This window comes from Macaca nemestrina, chromosome 8 (genome assembly GCF_043159975.1).
Source record: "Macaca nemestrina isolate mMacNem1 chromosome 8, mMacNem.hap1, whole genome shotgun sequence".
NCBI lineage: Eukaryota > Metazoa > Chordata > Mammalia > Primates > Cercopithecidae > Macaca > Macaca nemestrina.
The window spans coordinates 2885010-2909069 of record NC_092132.1 but is presented as its reverse complement, the minus strand read 5'-3'; the positions used below and the strand labels follow the sequence as shown (position 1 = coordinate 2909069).

The 24060-nt window shown below is 52.2% G+C and overlaps 1 protein-coding gene across 6 annotated transcripts in view; it reads right to left on the bottom strand.

Annotated features, from left to right (window-relative positions):
• Positions 1-23845, bottom strand: part of LOC105488409 (t-SNARE domain containing 1) — a 136010-nt gene extending 112165 nt beyond the window's left edge. Inside the window, exons 1-2 of one of the 6 annotated variants that reach the window (XM_071067706.1) lie at positions 23726-23827; positions 22395-22474 (exon numbers count right to left, since the gene is read on the bottom strand). In XM_071067706.1, coding sequence (XP_070923807.1) covers positions 22395-22400 — 6 coding nt within the window. In that variant the 5' untranslated portion in view covers positions 22401-22474; positions 23726-23827. The other 5 variants (XM_071067707.1, XM_011752413.3, XM_024794917.2 and 2 more) reach the window with 5 other exon arrangements.
• Positions 23846-24060: the final 215 nt, after the last annotated feature.

Below are 24060 nucleotides of genomic sequence, written 5' to 3'. Positions count from 1 at the left end.
ACTTCTCACGGCAGCCCCCCCATGGGGCTCCCCAGCCAGACTGTGGGCTCCCTGCAGAGCCCCCTCCCTCTGTCCCCTGCCCAGAGGACAGTCCTGCCTCCCTCAGGGGGAAACAGCAAGTGTGGAAACAAGCTGTGTGGTGAGGCTGAAATTTGGTAAAATACCCGTAACAGAAAAAAGACTGCAAGGAGAAAGTGCTCCAGGAAAGTCTGAGTGGCCACCAGGGATGGCCCACAGCGGATGCCACTGACATCATCTGCTGACAGGCGTGGTCTGAGTTTTCTACAAGGAACGAGTACTACTCTTAGGAAGGTGAGATAAAGTCGTTTTAAGAAATAATAAAGGGGGGCAAATGCTGCAAAATCTTCAATGCCCTTCCCTCCTCGCCCTCACCCCACACACATGCACCTGCACACATACCTTCATAGCTGGCCTCCCAGCGTCACCCACAGCAAGTCCCTGGCTCCAGCCTCAGTCCCAGCACTGCAGACTCGAAGCAGGCACACAGCTTCCCAGGCCTCAGCAGTCAATCAGGGCTGTGAGGGCCTTGCCCTGGCCCAAATGCTGGGCTCCAAATCATCTTCAGAGTCAGTGCCAGAAGCTGCTCCCCTGGGAATCCGCCTGCCCTTGCTCCCTGACTCCTGGAGCACCAGGGAAACTCCTGTCTCCACAGCATCCACCCAGCCCAGGCCCCCGTGGGCCGTGGCAGCCCAAGGCCACATCTCAGCCACCTCCACGCGGCCAGCACCTGCCCACTCTGTGAAGGTCCCAGGATGAAGGGTTAAACCCCAGGGCCGGGCAGCAGGTGTCCAGGAAGTGAGCTGCCCAATGCCCTCCTGTCAGTGCCAGGGGAGCCTCTGGCCTCTCCCTTCCAGCACCCAGTGGGGCCTCCCCTTGCTAAAACCTATCAGTGCCCCCACCAAGCACAAAGGTGGAGGTCAGGGTGGGCTCACGGACGGTGGCACAGGCAGGAGTGTGGCCTGGAGCTCAGCGCCCTTGCTGGGAGACCCCAGAAGCAGAGGCAGGCGCCCAACAGTGCTGAGGGGTCTGGAGTGAGGCGGGAGAAAGGCAGCACCCAGGGGAGCCACACACCTAAACCAGGAGAAGCAGCGCGGGGCACACCACAGGGTCTTCCGGTTTCCTTCAGGGGGAGTGTCGGCCCCAGGCTGTGGGCAAGTCCCCAACCCCCGATGACCTGGGCAAGCACTGTCACCTGCCCGCAGCTCGGCGTCCTGGGCCAGCCCCTAACAGAGCAAAAGACAAGCCCTGCCCGCCTCGGCATCAGGAACAGGCAGCACCCGCGGGTGCTGCAGCTCATCCCGCGTGTGGGAGACACTGAGTCACGGCCACGGCTCATGCCCGCACCCACTCTCGGACGCTGCCCAGTCCTCCCCTCGGTGAGCGGGCCGCCACCTCCTCCTCTGATGGGTACCTGACACCCCCCCACACACAGGCCAGATGCTCGGTGGGGGAGGCCTGGCCATGCCCAGGCCCACGCGCCCCTGCCAGCATCAGCCCTGTGCAGCCTCCGCATGGAGTGGGGTCTCTGCGCATGTGCATCCGAGTGGCATGTGTGAGCGTGTGTGCTCGTGTGTGTGCCAGAGAGCCAGAGGAGGAGGAGGGCCCAGCTGGGGAGCTGCAGTTACATGAATCAGTGTTGTTATAGCAACTTCAACTCCATGTCAAGCAGAATGCCAGCCGGGCACCCCCAGGCACCTCGTAGACCACGCCCAGAATCAGCAGTGGAGAAGCACCAATCGCTAACGGCACAAATGGGTGGTCAGAACACTAGCAACACACATCCTTTCTCCCTCCCCCACCTGCAGGGCTGCCTCCACCCCAACCTCTACCATTCTCCAGGAGGCCGGCCTCTGCCCATTGCCCAGCTGCCTACACTGCCCGCCAGTCCCTTCTCCCCAGGATGGCAGCAGCAAATAGCAAGATGCCAGTGCCTGAGTCATGTGGGCAGGGGGCAGGGAGCACCCCTGCATGCAGCTGCACGCAGCCCAGGAGTCATGCTGTGCCCTCAGGCTGGGACCTCCTGGCAGAGAGAAGGTCCAGCCATGGGGTGGCCAGGAGAAGCAGGGTCACCCACTGTCACCTTCAGGCCATAAGGAGGGGACCATGGGCCCCATCCACTCAGGCACATTTCACTCCAGAGGCTGTTCACTTCACCAGAGGCCAGCTTTCCAGGAGAGGAGGGGCCCGGCAGGCCCTGCCTAGAGCCGGTGGCCGTCGCTTCAGTGAGCTCCCAAGTCCGTGAGGGAGGCACTTTTCTGTCCTTTCACAGATCACAGACTTGGAGATCAACCATGGAGTGGGCCCGGCCCTCGTCCAGGGTAGAGGCAACAGGCAGCAGGCAGTGAGGGCCTGAAGTGCATGCAGGCTCTTCACCACTGTGCTGGAAGCACAGCCCCAGCGGAGCAGGCTCTGGGAGGAAAGGAGGGCAGAGGAGCAGGGAAGGGGCCTCAAGAGAAGGTGGGGACCCTCTCTGGAGAAGGGCACAGGGAGCCACAACAGGGCAGGGAAGGGCTGGCCCTGGCCCTACCTGGGACCAAGAAGAGTCCCATCACGCAGGTGGCTTTCCTACAGGCAGCCTCAGAAACAGGGGTGGAGTCACAGGCCACAGGACCTAAGGCAGGGGAGATAGGAGGACCAGGGGTCAGTGTGAGTGGAGAACAACCCAGGGTCAGGCTGGTCAGCAGCAGCTGAGAGAGACCTGGAGAAAGACACGCCGGGGCAGGGCACAGAGGCTGGGTAGGACGTGTGGCCAGAGAACAGGATGCTGCCACTTCAAGGCCCAGAGACAAGGCACCACCCAGGACAGAATGCAAATACCCGACACCCATCCTCTGTGGGAGGCCCCAAGCACAGCTGGCCAGGCACTGTCCATGGTGCTGAGAGCCACAGACCATGAGCTGCCCCCACAAGCCTAGTCCACATCCACCAAAGCCTCATGGGGTCTTCCCTCCCCCAGCCTCAAGCTCAGCCCTGCCATGGCTGGAGGCCCTACTGTCATGTCAGGGGGCAGGAGTGTGGATGTGCCTTTGCTAAGTGCCCACTGTGTGCAGCCACCACAAGAGGCATTGGAACACTTCCTTTTTCAATGTTCACAACCCTAGGAGGTTATCAAGGTGAGAAAACTGACCTTGAGTGTAAGTATAGCTACATACATATTTTTCCTATTTCCTTCTAGAAATCACCTTAAAACAACAAGGAGAATGCCCCCACCACTGCTACCAAATTAACAAAAAGTTTGAAAATCCAAGCTTCACATTTAGAAAAAACAGGAAATAAATACAATCTGTAGGCCCAAAAGCACAAGGGAGGGCTATGACCAAGAACAGAGAGGGCAGGCAAGACCCACGCAGGAAGGAGTGAAGCAGCACTCGTGGTGGAAGGGGTGCAGTGCAGCACCTGCAGAAACACGCTCCCTGAGCATGGCCACTGACCCAGAACTCAAATGCCTTTCTTTGTCACAGCACCAGCAACAGAACCGGGTGAGAAGGGTTGGCGTCAGGAGCCTCCTGAACAGTCGACAGACACAAGCAGCAGAGTAGGGACCACACATGGAGTCACCAAGAGAGCCACATGTGCAGTCCGCCTCCATGGTAGGGCTGCAAGAGAAGGATGGGGTTCTGGAAAGCTATTGCACCCCCTATATCCCCATCCCCTGCCTCTCTGAGAAGGGAGGTGTGAGGACTCTTACAAGGAGCTGGCCCAGAAAAAAACTAATGCATTCTAAAATGAAAAAAAAACCCAACAGCCAAAATAATCTTGAAAAAGAAAAACTTGGAAGGCTACATTCTTCCTGATTTCAAAACATGCTACAAAGCTACAGTAATCAAAACAGTATGGCAGGGCATGAAATCAGATATATAGACCCACAGAATAGAATAAAAAGCCCAGAAATAATCCCTGGTGTATATATGGTCACATGATCATCAACAAGCATGCTAAGACTATTCAATGGGAAAAGGATCATCTTTTCAACAAATTGTGCTGGAAAGACTGGATAGCCCCATGCAAATGAATGAAGTTGGATCCTCACCTTAAACCACACACAAAAATTATCATGAAATGTATCAAAGGCCTAAAAGTAAAAGCTACAATTATTAAAGTCTTACAAGAAAACATAATGGAAAATGTGCATGACATTGGATTTGGTTATGATTTCTTAGCTATGACTGAGTGAATATTTAAACACCAAAAGGAAAGACAAGAAAAGAAAAAAAATAGACGGGATTTTATCAAAATTAAAAACTTTTGTACATAAAAGTACACTACCAACAGAGTGCAGAGGCCCCTCATAACATGGGAGAAAATATGTGCAAGTCACGTGTCTGTTAAGGGATTAACATCCACAATAAGTAAAGAATTCCTAGAACTCAACAACAACAAAAAATCTGATTTTAAAAGTATCACAAATGATAGAGACAAGAAAAGTGAATGAAATTAGGTGAAAGAGAAAGACAGAAAGGCATGAAGAAAGGGAGGCACATGGGGAGGGGAGGGAGGGAGGGAGGGAGGGAAGGAGGGAGGCGGGGAGGGGAGGGAGGGAGGAAATCACTTATAAAGGGAGGAAAAACCAGCCAGGCCACAGATTCCTCTGAAACAACATTCAAGGTCAGAAGACAATGCAGTGACACCTCCAAGACGCTGGAAGGATGGAGGCCCAAACCAAGGGCTCCAGCAACATTCAAACCATCCCACAAGCCAAGAAGCCACAGCTTTGAATATGCAGCACCTAGGTGAAAATATGACCCACCACTGTGAAAAAAACAACTTTAAGACAAACCTCAGCCAATCAAAAGCTGACAGAGGAAACGCCATCAAAACGGCTGTCAATGAGCATGAACTATTAATATATTTACCAGTAGATTTAAGACTAAAACAAACGTGAGCTTGCGGTGACAGAACAGAATGCAGATATGCCCTGACTACGGAGTAATGACTCAACTGATGACACCTAGGAGGGGAATGAGAAAAGAGGGAGTGAGGTAAAACAATTAGCTCCTCACCTCATTAGCAAGAACTGGAGTCAAAGGATATCATTTAAAGCTGACATTTCAGTAACAGAAACATAAGTAGATTTAAGAATATAAAGGCAAACACTGAGAAAGGTACTATTGTCATTGAAAATTGGTGATGGGAGGAAGAAAATAAAATACATTCATTTTGTAATTACTCATAGAAGGTGTACTAGTTTCCAATTGCTGCCATATCAAATCACCACAAATGTAGCTGCTTAAAACAGACAAATTTGCTCTTTCACAGCTTCTGTAGGTCAGAAGTTTAGCTGGGCCATGTTCTTGCTTGGAGACTGGGAAAATAACTCGGATTGCAGGAAGAATCCAGGTCCCTGTGGCTACAGGACTGAGGTCCTGTTTCCTTCCTGGCAGGGGACCACCCTTAGCCCCTAAAGTCCTTGCATCTAGGGGCCAGCAAATCCTTCTCACTCTTGGGACCTCTCTAACATCCCCCTTCATCACATAGCTCTCATTTCTTGCCAGAGAAAGCTCTCTGCTTTTCAGGACTCAGATAATTCAGCCTTCCCAGGTAATTCAGGATAATCAATCTACTTTGAGATCCATACCCTTTAATCACATCTGCAAAGATCCTTTTGCCATGTAACATGACATGTTGACAGGTGTTAGGGATTAGAGTGTGGCTATCAGGGGAATGGGAGAACATTATTCTGGCTATCACAGAACATACCTAATAAATGGTCCCTCTCAACATAAAGTATTAGAGGCATTTACAAATTACATGAGATACTATAATATCTCATAAAAACTCTCTTCAGTATAAGAACTCTTTAAAACTTTTAAAAAGGAAAGAATATGGACCACAGAGTAAAAGACTTAACAATACACGCACACACAAAGCACAACACAACTGAGGTCAAATATAGTTGATCTATCAATAAATGTACATTAACTTCACTAGGCAAGAAAAAAAAAAGATTCTCTGATTGAATCACAAGGCAAAATCTAACTTCATGTGGTATAAGAGACACATTTAAAACAATGCAGTAGAGTTAAAATTTTGTAATGGGCAAAGGTATGCCAAGCAGATACAAACTCAAGAAAGTACTAGTCATGATCTTACAGTCAGACAAGTAGAAATGAGACAAAGAAGGGCACTTTGATCCTAATGCATGCACTTCAGAGTAAAAATATAATAGTTATAAATAGCTATGCAACAAATCACACAGCAGCCAACATTCACAGGAGCTACAAGGAGAAACAGACAGAAATGTATCAATGGTAGACATTAATTCACTCCTCTTGGTCCACAATAGAGCAAGAGACAAAAACTAAGCAAGCATTACACATGACCTAAATAACACAATTAAAGTGGTAAAAGTGAGTGATATACACATCAAACCTCTGTAACCCAGAACAAAAAAACAATCCTCTTTTCAAGCCCCAGTGGAACAGTGATGAAAACTGACTCCAAATTAGGAAGGTAAGAAACCTCCTGAAACCCAAAAGTTCAAGAGGGGATAGTCAATATTCTCTCACCGAAATGCAACTAAAACTGGAATACTAACAAAATCAGGAAATCAAAGACTTGCTACCTGGAAATTTTAAAACTTGCTCCTGAAAAACTCTTGAACCAAAAAGAAAATACAAACCAAAACTGCAGAACTTCTAAAGAGCAGTGATAAGGAAAATGTGTCTCATCAAAACTTGGGCATCAGCCCTTGAATACAAAATAAGTTTGAAAGAATAAAAAACGAATCAAGCATTCACACCAGACATTTAGTAAAAGGATACGATAAACTGAGGAAAAGTAGAAGGGATTATTAATTATTAGCAAAAACAAGGGAGTTTAAAAAGCAGAAAAATAAGGCAATTAATTTAATTTAAAAATTCAAAAGCTGAATCTTGGAAGAAAAAATAAAACAATGGAAATTTCACTAACCTAACCAAGAAAAACAAGAGGAGCAACTGAGATGGAAATAACCCCAGAAACCAAAGATATTAAAAGAGCCACAGAAGATCATTTTACTCAAGCCTGCATGAATGAATTTAACAAACTGGATGCAATTGATAATAGTTTGGGAAAATATTTACAAAACTGATCCCAAAAAGTTTAAACAGAATAATTTCCATAGGGAAAATAATAAAGACAAAATCATAAAAGAACTTTCTTCCTCAAAACAAAAAACAAACAAAAAAGCACCAGGCCCCAACAGTTTCACAGAGGAATATAACCACTCTTTAGACACCAGGCAATTCAGTGCTATTAAACTATTCCAGAGAATGGCATAAGAAAGATAACTTCTACATTATGTTTATGAAGCAACTATAATATTGATATCACAACCAAAAAACTGTGCACATACAAAAGAAAACTACAGGCCAACCTTAATTATGAAGAGCAATACATAAAAATCAATTAGATACCAGCAAAAAGGGCATTCACCAGCACCTTGAAAGAATTATGTATCAGACCAAGTGAAGTATAATCAAGGAATTTAATTTCATTATTAGCAACTTCATTTGTATAATTCATTATATTAATATGTCTTCAGAAAAAAAATCATATGGTCACCCCATAGATGATTGTTTTTAAAAAGCAACTGACAAAATTCAATAATGATTCTTGATTTTTTAAAAAAGAAAATACGAAATAAAATAGGAAGTACAGGTTCTTCATTAGCATACCTTTCTCAATCCAAAGCCATACTCTGCTTTATGGAGTAACAGCAGAGACATTCCTAATAGATGCTACTACAATCACCATTAGCTACCATCAGGCTGAAGGATCTAGTCCATAAAAATAGATAAGAGAAAGAAACCAGAGTATAAAATTGGAAAGGATAAGGTTAACCATCACTATCTGCAGTTCAACATGAACGGACACCTTGAAAACCCAAGATAATGAACTAAAAAAACAACAGAAAAAATCAGTAAGTTAGGAAAAAACTTTTTTTTTTTTTTTTTTTTTTTTTGAGACGGAGTCTCACTCTGTCACCCAGGCTGGAGTGCAGTGGGACAATCTCAGCTCACTGCAACCTCCACCTCCCAGGTTCAAGTCATTCCCTTGTCTCAGCCTCCTGAGTAGCTGGGATTACAGGCACACACCACCACGCCCGGCTAATTTTTGTATTTTTTTAGTAGGGACGGGGTTTGGCCATGTTGGCCAGGCTGGTCTCAAACTCCTGACCTCAGGTGATTCGCCTGCCCTGGCCTCCCAAAGCACTGGGATTACAGGCATGAGCCACTGTGCCTGGCCCAAAATTAATATTTAGAATACAATAGTATTCACACACATATGTGATAAATATAGAAGAAAATATTCCTTGGAACAACAATAAAAAGGATAAAATGTCTGAGGATAAAGAAAACCTGACTCAAAACATACCACAAAGCTATAGTAATCAAAACAGCATGGTGATGACATAGAAATAGACATACAGACTAATGAAACAGGATAGAGAGCCCAGAAATAAATCCACTCATTTATGGTCAAATGATTTTAGACAATGGTTCCAAGAATTCACAATGAGAAAAGGACAGTCTCTCAATAAATGATGCTGGGGAAACTGCTTCTCTAGATACAGAAGAATAACAGTCGACACATCTCACACTATGTACAAGATCAACTCAAAATAGATTAAAGACAGCCGTTTAGTCCTAAAACTGTATAACAACTAGAAGAAAAGGGAGGAAAACCTCCACGATGTCAGTCTGGGCAATGACTTTTTGAATATGACCCCAAAAGCAAAGGCAATAAAAGTGGAAATAAATGGGGTTACAACAAACTAAAAAGCTTCTGCACAGCAAACAATCAACACAGTGAACAGACAATCTATGGAGAGAGCGGAAATATTTGCAATCCATACATCTGACAGGTGTAAATATCCAAAATACAGTATATAAGGAACTCAACTCAATAGCAAGAAAACAAATAACCCCCATTAAAAAAAAGCCACAAAACTCCTGAAGAGTTATTTCACAAAAGACGATGTATGAATAGTTAGCAAGTACACAAAAAAAGGTGCTCAATGTCATTAACCATCACAGAAATACAAGTTAAAACCCAATGAGACATCACCTCACATCTGTTAGAATGGCTACCATCGAAAAGACAAAGATGGCCAGTGTTGGTGAAGATGTGGAGGAAAGGCAACCATTGCAGCCTGCTGGTGGGAATGTCAATTAGTACAACCACGATGGAAAACAGTGTGAGGCTCCTCCAAAAATTCAATAGAGAACTACCACCTCATTCAGCAATCCCACTGCTGGAAACATATTCAAAGGAAACAAGATCAGAATGTTGAAGAGAGACCTGCATGTCCATGTTCACTGCAGCACTATTCACAATAGCCAAGATAGGGAATCAACCTAAGTTCCATCACCAGATGAATGGATGGAGAAAATGTGGTACATTAACACAGTGGAATGTTATTCGGCCTTAAAAGAAAGAAATCCTGGCCGGGTGCGGTGGCTCACACCTGTAATCCCAGCACTTTGGGAGGCCGAGATGGGCGGGTCACGAGGTCAGGAGATCGAGACCATCCTGGCTAACACGGTGAAACCCCGTCTCTACTAAAAATCCAAAAAAAATTAGCTGGGCATGGTGGCGGGCACCTGTAGTCCCAGCTACTGGGGAGGCTGAGGCAGGAGAATGGCCTGAACCTGGGAGGTGGAGCTTGCAGTGAGTAGAGATTGTGCCACTGCACTCCAGCCTTCCAGCCTGAGCAATGAGCGAGATTCCATCTCAAAAAAAAAAAAGAAAAGAAAAGAAAGAAATCCTGTAAGCCACGACGTGAAGCAAATACGCCAGGCACAGAGATGCGAACACTGCATGTTCTCACTCACGTGGGGAGGCTAACAAAGTTGATCTCATGGCAGTAAAAGTAGAAGGAGGTTACCAGAGATGGAGGGAGGAGGAGATGCTGGCCAGTTAATACAAAATGTCAGCTATCCAGGAGGATTCAGTTCAAGGGGCCTACTGTACAACATGGGGTCGAGAGTCAGTAACTTTCATGGACGTATGCACTGGCACACTCTGGAGGCTAATTTGGCAGTCTACGTCAAAATTACAAAAGTGTGTACCCTTTTGACCCAGCACTTGTTCTGAGCATTTATCCTGCACACATATCACACTTAAACATGTGCAAAGCAGCATATGAACTGGGCCATCCATTTTGTTACAGGAAAAGATCCAAAGTCACCTAAATGTCCATCCACAGAGGCCTACGAAATCAGTCCGAGCATATCCACACCACGGAATCCTCTGTGACTGTCACAGACAAGAAAGGAACCCTGGACCGGTTCCAAAAGATCTCCACATCACTTACCACACTAACACTTCGCCAAGGGAGAGAGGGATCCGAGGTGCAGGAATGTGTCATATCATCATGACTTGTGAAAGGAAAAGCAAAACAGAAATGTTTATGTTTGCTTGGAATGTATAATGAAGCCATGGAAGGACAAACAGTCATTCTTCGCTTAACCATGGGGATACAATCTGAGGAATGTATCACGAGGCGATTTCCTCACTGTGCAAACATCACAGAGCATATCTACACACACCAAATGCTGGAGCCCAGTACACACCCAGGCCACGTGGTAAAGCCTGCTGCTCCAGACTATAAACCTGGACGGCAGGCAAATGGACTAAATGCAGTAGGCAACTGTAATACAACAGTCAGAATTTATGTGTCTATGACAGACGCCGTACACTGTGGGGACTTTATGACAGACGCCGTACACTGCTGGGGACTTTATCACAGACGCCGTACACTGCTGGGGACTTTGTGACAGACGCCGTACACTGCTGGGGACTTTGTGACAGACGCCGTACACTGTGGGGACTTTGTGACAGACGCTGTACACTGTGGGGACTTTGTGACAGACGCTGTACACTGTGGGGACTTTATCACAGACGCCGTACACTGCTGGGGACTTTGTGACAGACGCCGTACACTGCTGGGGACTTTGTGACAGACGCCGTACACTGTGGGGACTTTGTGACAGACGCCGTACACTGTGGGGACTTTATCACAGACGCCGTACACTGCTGGGGACTTTGTGACAGACGCCGTACACTGTGGGGACTTTGTGACAGACGCTGTACACTGTGGGGACTTTGTGACAGACGCCGTACACTGTGGGGACTTTGTGACAGACGCTGTACACTGTGGGGACTTTATCACAGACGCCGTACACTGCTGGGGACTTTGTGACAGACGCCGTACACTGTGGGGACTTTATCACAGACGCCGTACACTGCTGGGGACTTTGTGACAGACGCCGTACACTGTGGGGACTTTATCACAGACGCCGTACACTGCTGGGGACTTTGTGACAGACGCCGTACACTGCTGGGGACTTTGTGACAGACGCTGTACACTGTGGGGACTTTATCACAGACGCCGTACACTGCTGGGGACTTTGTGACAGACGCCGTACACTGCTGGGGACTTAATTACAGATGCTGTACACTGTGGGGACTTTGTGACAGACGCCGTACACTGTGGGGACTTTGTGACAGACGCCGTACACTGTGGGGACTTTGTTATAACAGACTCTGTACACTGCTGGGGACTTTGTGACAGACGCCGTACACTGCTGGGGACTTAATTACAGATGCTGTACACTGTGGGGACTTTGTGACAGACGCCGTACACTGTGGGGACTTTGTGACAGACGCCGTACACTGTGGGGACTTTGTGACAGACGCCGTACACTGCTGGGGACTTTGTGACAGACGCCGTACACTGCTGGGGACTTTGTGACAGACGCCGTACACTGCTGGGGACTTTGTGACAGACGCCGTACACTGCCGGGGACTTTGTGACAGACGCTGTACACTGCTGGGGACTTTATAACAGACACTGTACACTGCTGGGGACTTAATTACAGATGCTGTACACTGTGGGGACTTTGTGACAGACGCCGTACACTGTGGGGACTTTGTGACAGACGCCGTACACTGCTGGGGACTTTGTGACAGACGCCGTACACTGTGGGGACTTTGTGACAGACGCCGTACACTGCCGGGGACTTTGTGACAGACGCCGTACACTGCCGGGGACTTTGTGACAGACGCCGTACACTGCTGGGGACTTTGTGACAGACGCCGTACACTGTGGGGACTTTGTGACAGACGCCGTACACTGCTGGGGACTTTGTGACAGACGCTGTACACTGCTGGGGACTTTATAACAGACGCCGTACACTGTGGGGACTTTGTGACAGACGCCGTACACTGTGGGGACTTTGTGACAGACGCCGTACACTGCTGGGGACTTTGTGACAGACGCTGTACACTGCTGGGGACTTTATAGGAGACACTGCACACCACGGGGAACTTTATAGTAGACGCTGTACACTGCGGGGGACCTTATAACAGACACTGTACACTTAGGCGACACTATTTTTTTTTAAGTTTTGGTGGCTCACGCCCGTAATTCCAACATCCTGAGAGGGTTTCAAAGCAGGAGGACTGCTTGACGCCAGGAGTTCAAGACCAGCCTTGGCAACAAAGCAAGATCCCATCTCTGCAATCCATCAATCAATAAGCCGGGCATGGTAGCATGCACCTGTAGTCCCAGCTACTTGGGAGGTGGAGGCAGGAGAAATCACTTGAGTCCAGAAAGTCGAGGCTGCAGTCAGCTATGACTGCACCACAGTGCTGCAGCCTGGGTGACAGAATGAAACTCTGTCTCTTAAAAACAAGTTTTTCTTTCTTCAATAATAAATTAACTTTAGCTTACTGTAACTTTTTTACTTTATAAGTGTTTAAACTTTTGCCTCTTTTGTAACAACACTTAGCTTAAGACACACAGATGTTATATAGCGGTACAAAAGTATTTTCCATCTTTGTATCTTTATCCTATAAGCTTTCTCCTGTTTTTAACTGTTTAAACTTGTTACAAAGACACACACACACACACACACACTAGCCTAGGCCTACAAAGGGTCAGGACGGTAATGCCACTGTCCTCCCTCTCTACCTCTTGTCCCACAGGAGGGTCTGCAGGGGCAGTAACACACACGGAGCCGTCATCTCCTAGGATAACAATGTCTTCTGGATACCGACGGTGGCGGTGACCTGCCTGGAGCAGCCGCTGTGGTGACGCGGGCTGCAGCGGGGAAGGTGTGGCAGGGGCTGTGCACTCAGTGGAGCCAGTGAGAGCCAGAAACAGAGGGGAGTCCGCCCAATTCTGAGTTGGTGGAGCGGAAGCCCCACACTCCTGGGCACGGCTCCACCCTGCCAGCCACGGCTGCAGACCCGGGCACCCCTGCACTCCTGGGGGCCTGGGAAGCCTCCCTGCCCCTGCGGGCTCAGAAGTGCCTGCTCCCGCCGCGTGGCCTCTCCCGGTTCTCAGTGCCTGCTCCAACTCTGGAGCAAAGCTGAAGCCCAGCCTGAGCTCTGTAGCAACACGGCTGGTGTGTGTGCACTCAGAGAGGGGCTGACATGCCAGCCCCTGCCAACTCTGCCCCCTCTGGACTTTGGCCGCCAACAAGCATGAGAGGGAGGCTGAGGGGGAGCTGAAGGTGGCTCGGCACAGGCCTGCAAGTGTCCTCAGCACAAACAGCCTGGGCACCATGGACGGTGGCTGGAGGCAAACAGGCACCTGGGCAGAAAGCAGAAGGTCCCCAGTGAAGCCCCACCTTCAAGCCAGGGGCCGTGTGAAACCCGGGAGCCAGGCTGTCGGTCCCAGGTGAAGTCTGCAGCCTGGAGAAAGAACTCCTGGCGCTCACCCTGGGTCCACCAATGGCCACCCCGGACCAATCAGCATGCACTTCCTCCCTTCTGAGCCCACACAAACTCCAGACCCAGCCAGGCTCACACAGAGGTCACCACTACCAGCTGTGGGAAGGAGCTGCCACTGCAGGTCTCCTCTCCACTGAGAGCGGGACACTCATCAGGGTGACCTGCCTGCAGGAAGGACCAACCCACTGTGGCTCTCCTGAGAGCTGATCTGTCACTCAGTGAACCTCCTCTCCACCTTGTTCACCCTCCAGTTGTCTGTGTATCTCATTTGTCCTGGATGCAGGACAAGAACTTGGGACCCACCTAGTGGCATGACTAAAAGAGCTATAACACAAACGGGACAGAAACACACCTCCCCACTCGCAACACTGCAGGCGACAAAGAGGAGGGAAGAGCAGCAGCTCTTCAGGAAGCCCAGACCTAGAAATTCCTTGAGCCGGGGCTGTGGCACCCTCTTTGGGGCTCTGCAGTTCCTGGCGTCTCCAAGCTTCCAGCGCCACCACGTTCCCCTCATTCAGACGCGGGTGCTCACAGGGGAAGCCACTGCAGAACATCTGGTCCAGCCGCAGCCTTGCAAGGAGCCAGCACCTGTGCCAGCACCTGGGGTTGCATGCCCGGCTGCGCACAGTGGCCAGACCCATGCTTGCTCACCCACACACCCCTCACTAATCCACGCCTGGTTCACCCTTGGCAGGCGTAGGATCTGGGCTGGTAGCACAAGCTGAGCACAGCCTGCTGGGCTGAATGAGCGGAACAAGCCCAGCAGGTGTGAGCACTACTCAGGCAGAGGCACCGCCGTCCAAAGAGGTTCCCAGCTGTCTAAGTGACACCCCAAGGATCTCATGACAATACCTCCTGAAGGCCCTGCCTGAGGCTGTTTTGCAGTTAATTTTTTTTTTTTTTTTTTTTTTTTTTTTTGAGACAGAGTTTCACTCTTGTTGCCCAAGCTGGAGTACAATAGTGCAATCTCAGCTTAGTGCAACCTCCGCCTCCCAGGTTCAAGTGATTATTCTGCTTCAGCCTCCCAAGTAACTGGGATTACAGATGCGCACCACCATGCCCGGCTCATTCTTGCATTTGTAGTAGACAGGATTTCGCCATGTTGGCCAGGCTGGTCTCAAACTCCTGACCTTAGGGGATCCGCCTACCTCGGCCTCCCGAAGTCCTGGGATTACAGGCGTGAGCCACCATACCCAGCCAACTTTTTTTTAGTAAGTAGGAGTATACTCTAAAATAATGATAAAAAGTATAATAAATACACAAAACAATAACGTAAGTGTTTATTATCAAGTATTATGTAGCATATGTGCTGAACTTTTAGATGACAGGCAGGGTAGCAGGTCTGCTTACACCAGCATCACCACACACGTGAGTAATGCATTACACTACAACATCATGACCATTAGGACATCACTAGGGGACAGGAATTTTTCGGCGCCAGTATAATCTTACAGGTCCACCCTTGTCTATACCATCCATCATTGACCAAAACGTCCTTAGGCTTCACGTGACTGTATAAGAAACTCACAAGAGGCCAGGCATGGTGGCTCACACCTGTAATCCCAGCACTTTAGGAGGCCAAGGCAGGCAGATCACCTGAGGTCGGGAGTTGAGTTTGAGACCACCCTAGCCAACATGGTGAAACCCCGTCTCTACTAAAAATACAAAATTAGCTGGGCGTGGTGACACATGCCTGTAATCCCAGCTACTCAAGAGGCTGAAGCAGGAGAATGGCTTGAACCAGGGAGGCGGAGGTTGCGGTGAGCCGAGATCGCACCATTGCACTCCAGCCTGGGCAACAGCAGCGAAACTCCGTCTCAAAAAAAAAGAAAAAGAAAAAAAAAAAAAAGAAGAAACTCACAAAAGTGGCTGCTGTGGAGATGAAGGCTTGGCCAGCCAGGGATAGGGGCACTTTCTACGGGATGTTTCCTGCCATGTTTTAACAGTCAAACTACTTAAACTATTCAAAACAGTAAAGTAGAAGGTCATGAGAATAACTTGTGGGCCACCCACACTGTGGAACAGGTCTCAGCAACAGGAAGAAACCACTCCAGGCCCCGCAGCGGCCCTGAGAACCGTCCGGGGAACGATGGCGAATGGGACAAAGCCAATCCCTGGCCACACACTGCAGGAGTCCACTTCTACAGCTCGCTTCAAATGACAACATTACGGAGACGGACAGAGGACTGGCGGCTCCCAGGAGTTAAGGAAGGGTTCGAGGCAGAAGCGAGGTAGGCTTCACTGGAAACGGGCTCCAACACAGGGCTCCTCTGAGTGATGATGCAAACCTCAGGCATGGCAGCCGTGTTGGCCCATCTGCTGGCTGCGCTGTTGTCCTCTTTCTGCACAAAGTTACCACTGGGGAAACTGGGTGAGCAGTGCATGGGATCCGTGTATTATTTCTTACAACTGTATGTGAATTTACAACGGTCATTAAATTTTTGTTTAATTTACAAAAAGACCCTGAGACGTCAAACGCCACGCCTGAAGGTGCGAAGTGAAAGAGCAGAGGCCACATTCTCCCTGGTCTGGCTCCCCCAAGCACCTGCCCCGTCCACTCCACCACCTCCTGGAGTGGAGGACCACAGGGAGGCAAAGCATCACACAGTCCACCCTCTCCTAATGCAGACAGGAGGAAAATCGGAGGAGAGCCCAGGCAGCAAAGGCAGCCAGTTCAAAGCCCAAGCTGCTTGGCTACATGGTCAGTGTGGCATCGCTCGTGCTGGTCACCTGAGACTTCCAGTTCTCCTCCCTCGGGAGTGTGGGGCACTTCCCGGCCTCTTGTGGTTGCAGCCGTGTGGTTCCTTCTGGCCAATGAACTGTTGAGTCCCCAACGGACATACAACTTTGTTGCTTCAGGCTACTAAAACCTAAGCTGAGGGATGTTCATTACAAAAGCAAAACCTTGCCTATATGGTTACATTCTCCACCCATCCAATCACAGCTCTGCCCACGCCGGCTGCCCGTCTTCGCTCCTTGCTGGGCTGGGAGCCCTCCCGCCCCGGCTAAGGCAGAAGGCTGCAGGCTGCCCATGGGCCCCGTGCTTATGCCTGCGCCTCCAGTGGCCTCCATACCCTCTTGCACAGGTTAAGGTGTCAAAATAACAGCTTTGGGGGCAGATACGCAGAAAGGCGGGAGGTACTCTACCTGTCGGACCACCCTGCTGGACTGAAGGAACCAGGGTGTGGGCACCCCACAGCAGCAGGGCAGGTGGACCGGACAGCTCAGACCTCTGACTCCCCATCTGTAAACTGGAGAGTGAAAGCAGCTCTAGAACTATTCTCAACTACAGAATCTTTTCTCCAAACACAACCGTACTCAGAAGATACCAAGTACAACAGGTCACATCAGAGCTGCTCTGGGTAAAGGGAGGGACGGTGATGGCAGTAGGGAAGACTAGAACCCCTGGGGTTCCAAGGAGCAAATGAGCTCACCTGGAAGTGCCCCACAATCCTGGGCCCATTTCCTGTGGGGCAGTGTCTACGGCCAGGCCCCACGGGATTCCTCCCACAGCTCTGCTCTGCACTTGCTTCTCAGTCTTGGGTCCTGGGCCCATTTCCCGTGGGGCAGTGTGGGAAGGACAGGCCACAGTGTCTACAGCCAGGCCCCACGGGATTCCTCCCACAGCTCTGCTCCGCACTTGCTTCTTGGTCTTGGGAAACCACATCACCTCTTGGGTTGGACAGAAAACGACTCCCACCTCCCTGCTCCAACCAGGGGCACCAGGGGCACCAGGGGCACCAGGCCACTGAGCTCTGAGCTGTGGGACAGTCCGCAGGGTCACCGCAGCACTCCTCACACCCCAGCCGCCAGCGCGCCCGTCCACGTCCCCGCGTGCCCTGCCAAGGCTCCTCAGCTGGCAGCATCCCAGGCTGCGCCTGTGCCGTGGGGACAGTGAAGCGCACTAAGAGTGCAGGGCCCTAGAAGCCAAGTCTCCATGAGGAGAGACGCGGGCAGGTGACCTGGCCTCCCTTCCGTAAGATAGGGTGATGGTGTCACCTTGGAGGCTGCTCTGGGAATTCAGGACCTGCCCGCCTGCAGGAAGCATCGCTGCTCCTGTCTCCCACCACTTCCTGCTCCTGGCAGGGGAGGGGGCGGCCCCATGCATCAGAGGCCGAGCAGCCTAAAGGTGAGGCTCAGCTCCTGCCATGGTTATCTTGTGCCCACTGTGCACGTTTCCCTGTGCTGGGACCACAGAGACAGAAAAGACAAGTCCCGGCCCTCGCGGAGGAAAGCTAACAACCGCAATGCAACAAGGCCGAGCCACGCGAGCCGCTTCCCAAAATCTGCAGCCCTCTCTCTCCTTGCCCTCCCTGGGAGGCACCAGGCCCTCAGGATGAGCGGATGGGGCTGACTCCTGACGGCGTCCCCGAGCGGAGACTTCAACAGCCCAGGAGGTCACCAGTCGGGGCCACTCCAGGCAGAGTGGCAGCCCCAGCAAAGACACCGGGGGCAGGCTGGGGGCAGCCTGAGAAGTCAGCACAGCAGGTTTCCCAGGGGCTGGAAAGCCCAGGGAGCACCGCAAATGCCAAGTGAGAGTGAGGCTGGAGCTGCCAGGAAGATCTGTCACCAGAGGGGGGCACGGCCAGAGCCACCCCTCAGCCAGATGCACCATTAAGGGGCCCAGGCTAGAGGCTGTGACCAGCGAAAACGCCCAGGTACCAGGAAGCAGCAGAACCAACGGTCCTCCCTACTCACAATTCCCGCCTCCCACGCCCACTCCCAGCACGCCATGCTCATCAGCACCTCCCCACAAGTGAGCAGCAGGGGGGAAGGAGGTCAGACTCCCAGCAATGAGTCCAGCTCCTCATTAGCACGGAGCGCAGCCAGCCCAGGAAGGAGACTGCTGTGCTGTGTTGTTTCTTTCTAATGCGGGGAGAGACTGATCCTGGGCTTCTGGTTTAAAAATATGTCCCCTTCCAAATACTTGGCTAGAATGGATCATGGGTCCGGATGGAGGACGGCCCAGGTGGCCCGCTCCGTCCAGGGCAGACGCCTGTGGCTCTCTTTGTCCACGGCTCTCTGACAGGAGCCTTGATGATCCATGCCCTCAGAACACTGGCCCTCATCTTCCCCAGACCACACTACACTCAATTCCTTCACCATCACCCCTCCAAGGCCCAGCTTCCCACTGGTACAGGTTCAGTCTGCACCCCTCAGATGACACCCAGGGTCAGGCTCAGGCGATAAACACACACACGCGTGCACGCACCTGGCCCCAAAGCCCTGGAAACACTTGACTCAACTAGACACCATCCACAGGCAACCACAGCCTCCAGGGGGCTCACGCCACCCCAACCTCCTAGCCTCAAGCCTTATAGGAACAAGAATCGTGAGCACCGCCCACCTTCCCTCTCCATCAGAAATCTCAACCTCCGTACCTGGATTCCTTCAAGCCTGAGAACCCTTGCCACACTCTGCTCTGGAACATCATCTCAAGACGGAACGGAGGGACAGGATTAGGTCTTTATTAGTGCAGTAATTGCCATTACTAATAACATCCTCTAACTCAAACAGGGAAATTTTGTTTGTAAAGCTGCTTCCAGCCTGGTCCTCCAGGAGAGCAGCAGAGCAGGATCGCCAGACGGGCAGGACAGCAGAACGGTGAGCAGTGCCTCTGATTTCCGCCTCAGATCAGAATCCTGGTCAGATCACCAGGGCTCAATTCATGGCTGGTGATTTACTACCCCCATGACTTCAGGTAAGTTTCCCAAGGCTGGGAGGTCACCTGATCTGAGGAGTAGGAAGAGCCTAGCAGGTGCCTGACAGATGCCCTGTGGTCAAGAGCAGGAGGTGTCATTATAATCAGGATCGAAGACAGCCTGACGCTCAGTTCTACTGTGCAAGCTGGCTGTGCTGTGGCTGACCGGGTAGAGCAAGCTCTCTGATGCGTGGGGCAGTGGCGAGGCAGCCCAAGGGTCTCACAGAAGAGAGGCAGCTCCAACTGCCCTGCAGCTGCCCTCCCTGACCCTCCACAGCCCCTCTGTGCACCTTGGGAATTCTTCCCTACACCCCTCAGGTGATGTCCCCAAGACGCCCGGAGATTCCAAGCCTCTGGGACAGATGTGATGTCACCCACCTCCCAGAAGGCTGCGGGATCAGACTAACGACACGGAAAGGCAGGGCTTCTGGAGGAGCCGAGTGACATGGGCGGGGCCCCACGGCTAAGATGCGGCAATGCTGTGTCCCCACCTGGATGCTATATAGGTCAGGGCTGGGTTGTAGCCCTCCCCTGGCAGCAAATTAGAGGCAGAAAACAAGGCACTCTTCCACTGTGGAAGAAAACAACAGTTGATCTGGCCAGAGCACTGGGCCAGGAGCTCCCAGGCCAGCGTGAGTGCCTGGCTCTGCTCACTCGCTTCCAAGCTGGGGAGGGCTCCCGCCTGCAGCCCGGAGCCCAGGGTTGCCAGGATAATGAGCAGCAGCTGCCACCAGTCCACCCAGCTGCGTGGCCAGCCTGCCAATCCATCAAGGGGGCCCACAGCGTGACCACCACAAGGCACTCAGCCACACAGCGACAAGGCATGGGGCCTGGCCCCTGCAGGCTCCAGTCACAGGCCCTAGGTGTGGCCTGGACCAGACCCCAAAGCACTGCTCCACCTAGCCCTGTCTCCAGACTTCTTCAGCAAACCTCAGCCTGGGCCGCAGGTTTCCTGCTCAGCACCAACAGCCACCAGAAAAGTCCAGGTCTCACCCTGCCTCTCAAGCCCCTCACAGGCTGACCCGAGTCAGACCTGCCCACTAGGAGTCTGGCACTGTCACCAGAGACAGCACCGGCCATGCGCTCTCCAACTCTCCCGCTCACTCCTTCTTGCCTTTGGTCTTTCGGTCGCCACTCCTCCACACACAGATGCCGCAAATGTTTAGACAGGGCTGAGCATCCCAGCAGAAAGCAGAGGAATCTGAGAGGAGGGCTGCTCAGGAGTCCACTACTATTGACAATGCACAAACCAGACTTTAAAGAACATAATGAATTATAGCTGGACTGGGCCACAAGGTCAAAATCTACTTGGAGCAAATCACACCATCCAAACAACCCAGTAGCCACAGAAACGCCCGTGTGCATTAAAAAAGAAAGCTTGTAGCCAGACACCGTGACTCATGTTGGGAATCCCAGCACTTTGGGAGGCCGAGGTGGGAGGATGGCTTAAGGCCAGGAGTTCAAGACCAGCCTGGGCAACTGGGCAACATAGTGAGACACCCCTATCTTAAAAAAAGGGGAGCTGGGCACGGTGGTTCATGCCTGTAATCCTAGCACTTCGGGAGGCTGAGGCAGGTTGATCACCTGAAGGTCAGGAGTTTTGAGTCCAGCCTGGCCAACGTGGTGAAACCTGTCTCTACTAAAAATACAAAATATTAGCCAGGCATGGTGGCGGGCACCTGTAGTCCCAGCTACTTGGGAGGCTGAGGCAGGAGAATCACTTGAACCCAGGAGCTGGAGGTTGCAGTGAGCCGAGACTGCACCACTGCACCCCAGCCTGGCGACAGAGTGAGACTCCATCTCAAAAAAGAAATAAAAAGAAAAAGAAAAAGAAGAAGAAGATAGCCTAACCCCCACCTGTTCATACGGTCAAACACCACTCAGAGGGATAAAACGCCCAACAACCTCGGAAGAAATGTGTCTGTCTGGGTTGGATGAATGGCGTCCTAAAACCCAACAGTTGAGGGACTCACAGCAAGATCACCATTCTGCGCCTCAGTCTCTCCACCTGGGAAATGGGGATAACACACCCTCCTCCCAGGGTGACTGTGAGAATAAACTGAGCAATGAGCACAGGTCACTGGTCACCTGGCACCAGGAAGTGCTGTGACTAGTACCATTCATGTCATGACCTGCAGACACTCACCAACCCTTTTCAGGACTGTGGAAGGACACATCCACGCCGTGTCGTAAATGCCTTGGTACAGCCATGGTTGAGGCATGTGTGTCTTTCCTCCCCACCTGGAAGGTGACTCCCCAACTCCTCCCACCTGGAAGGTGACTCCCTGATTCCGTCTCAAGCTCCAGCATCATGACCTTCCACAGCTGCACTTTTCACCACATTCTGCTCAAAGCCTTACATGTCCAGTTTATTTATTCATTAAAACCTGCTGGGTGCCCATCCTACTCTCAGTGCTGGGCTGGGCACTCAGGACACAAGGGTGACATGGCAGAGGTCTAGGCCACAGGGGCTCACAGGCACACAGGAAAGACAAACACAGGAGTGCCACGGCATTCCAAACACAAGGCTCTGCATTGACAGGCACACCGGGGAGAAACGCCACAGACTGTGCAGGAAAAAGTACTGCACTGTCAGGGACGTGAAGCAGGGACTGAAGATGTGGCTGGAGCCGCTGGCAGAAGCCAAACCCAGGACCTCCCTCTGCAGGCCATGAGGAGCTGTGGAAGGGACTCAGGGACACCTGGCTGCCCACGAGCCCATGAGCCCCTAGACCAAGTGCCTAGGTCTAGGCTTTCGACCCATCATCTGCACAGGGCCAGACTCAGGGGACATGTCCAGGGAAGGTTCCTAGATGGAGTCAGAGCAGCCACAGGCTGCCAGATGTTCATGGGGCCAGGCCAGTAGAGGAGGAGAGAAACAGAGGTGACCCAGCCAAAACTCAGCCTCCTCCGGGAACTCTTCTTGGATCTGCCAGCCTCCCACAGCCACCTGCATTCACGGCCTGCGCTGCTGCGTCCAAACATTTGTTCCACGACTTCTGCTGAGATCCTGTGATGTATAAGCTGGAACTGTATGAAAGCAGAGGTCCAGTCGGCTGAAGCACTTCAGTACTAACAAACTTCAGCTTTCTTTCAACTTAATACTATGTCCACACTGGGGGTATCCTAAGCAACAATCCCCATCCCAGTCTCACAGACACTAAAGATTAAACAGAAAACAAGCAGATGAGCGACAGTGACAAACAGGAAATACTGTAGGAAGGAGAGTGGTCAGAAAGGTGAGCTCAGACATGCCGGAAGCGGAGCTGCCACCAAGCCAGGAGAGAGCCAGGAACTAAAAGAGCAGGCAAGTGTGCAGCAGAGGAAGGAAAGGGCGCCAGGTGTGGCTGGAAAGGCACCTGGCAGGATGAGGGGCAGAGAAGCATGGATGGAGCATGGGTGGAGAAGCACGGGCGAGGCCCATTTTGAGCAGCACCCCGGCTCACAGAACTTCCTGTGATAAGCAGTGTTCCCTACCCGCGCCGTCCAACACAGCCGCCACCAGACACGCGTGGCTACTGAGTGTCTGACATGTGACCACAGGCACGGAGGACCTGAATCCTTCATGTTAAGGTCAATATAAACAGCCACACATGCCTGGGGCTACCACACTGGACATCACAGATACAGCTTCCAGAGCAGGAGGACTGCGCCATGAGGCAACAAACACGAGGTCCCTGGAGAGTTTCTGCGGGGGCAGCACAGATCAGCATCACCTGAAAGTCCCTGGTGGGGATGTCGCCGGCCCCAGTACCCAGGAAGCACCTTCTTACAACTTAGAGAAGGAACAGAAAGGCGTGGAGAGGCAAGCACACAGGGGCGGGGTCCCCAGCTCAGTCTCGAAGGCGGGCTCCGCCAGTTGAGTGGAAGGGCACCATCCCTTGCACCCAGCACGTAGGCGCCGGGGCGCTCCCCGGGACGGCACTGACCTCCAGATACAGGCACCGGCTGCCCGGGCCAGAGCCCACTGACCTGGGGTCTGGAGAGCGCGCAAGGACCCGCCGAGGAGCGCACGTGCCCGCGGGCCGGTCCCCGAAACGCGTCGCTCTCGGGGGACCGCGGCTCCGGGTCCCTGGCGCCCCTCGGGTCCACCCCCGGCGCGGCCCCGCCCCCTCCCCTCCCCACTGGCGCGGCCCCGCCCCCCGCCGGGCCTCCCGCGAGCCCCACGCTACGCCGCGACCCCCGCTGGGGTCCGGGCCCCGCGCCGGCCCCCGGCCGCCTCGCCCTCGCCGCCCCACGTCCGGCCCCGACCAGGCCCCGGCCCCACCGCTGCCGCCTCACCTGGGCCTCGGTGGCTCGCGGGCCGCTCCGTGCGCTCAAGGCGGGCGGGGCGGGCACCCAAACATCACGTGACGGCCCCTCCCGCCGCCGGCGTGCGCGGCCCCTCCCACAGCAGCCAATGGCTACCCGCCCCAGAGGCCCTCGCGCGGAGCCGGAAGCGGCGCGGACGGCGGACGGCTGGGCCAATAGGCCTCTGCGGGTGCGCGCGCGAGCTGGCTGTGCCCGCCTGCCTCGTGGTGGGCCTCCGTTTCCCCGTTGTGCACATGGGGATGACGGCGAAGGTGGAGGTCACGCGGAGGGCGGCGGCCCGGGGTTGAGGCGCTTCGGGAGCGGGC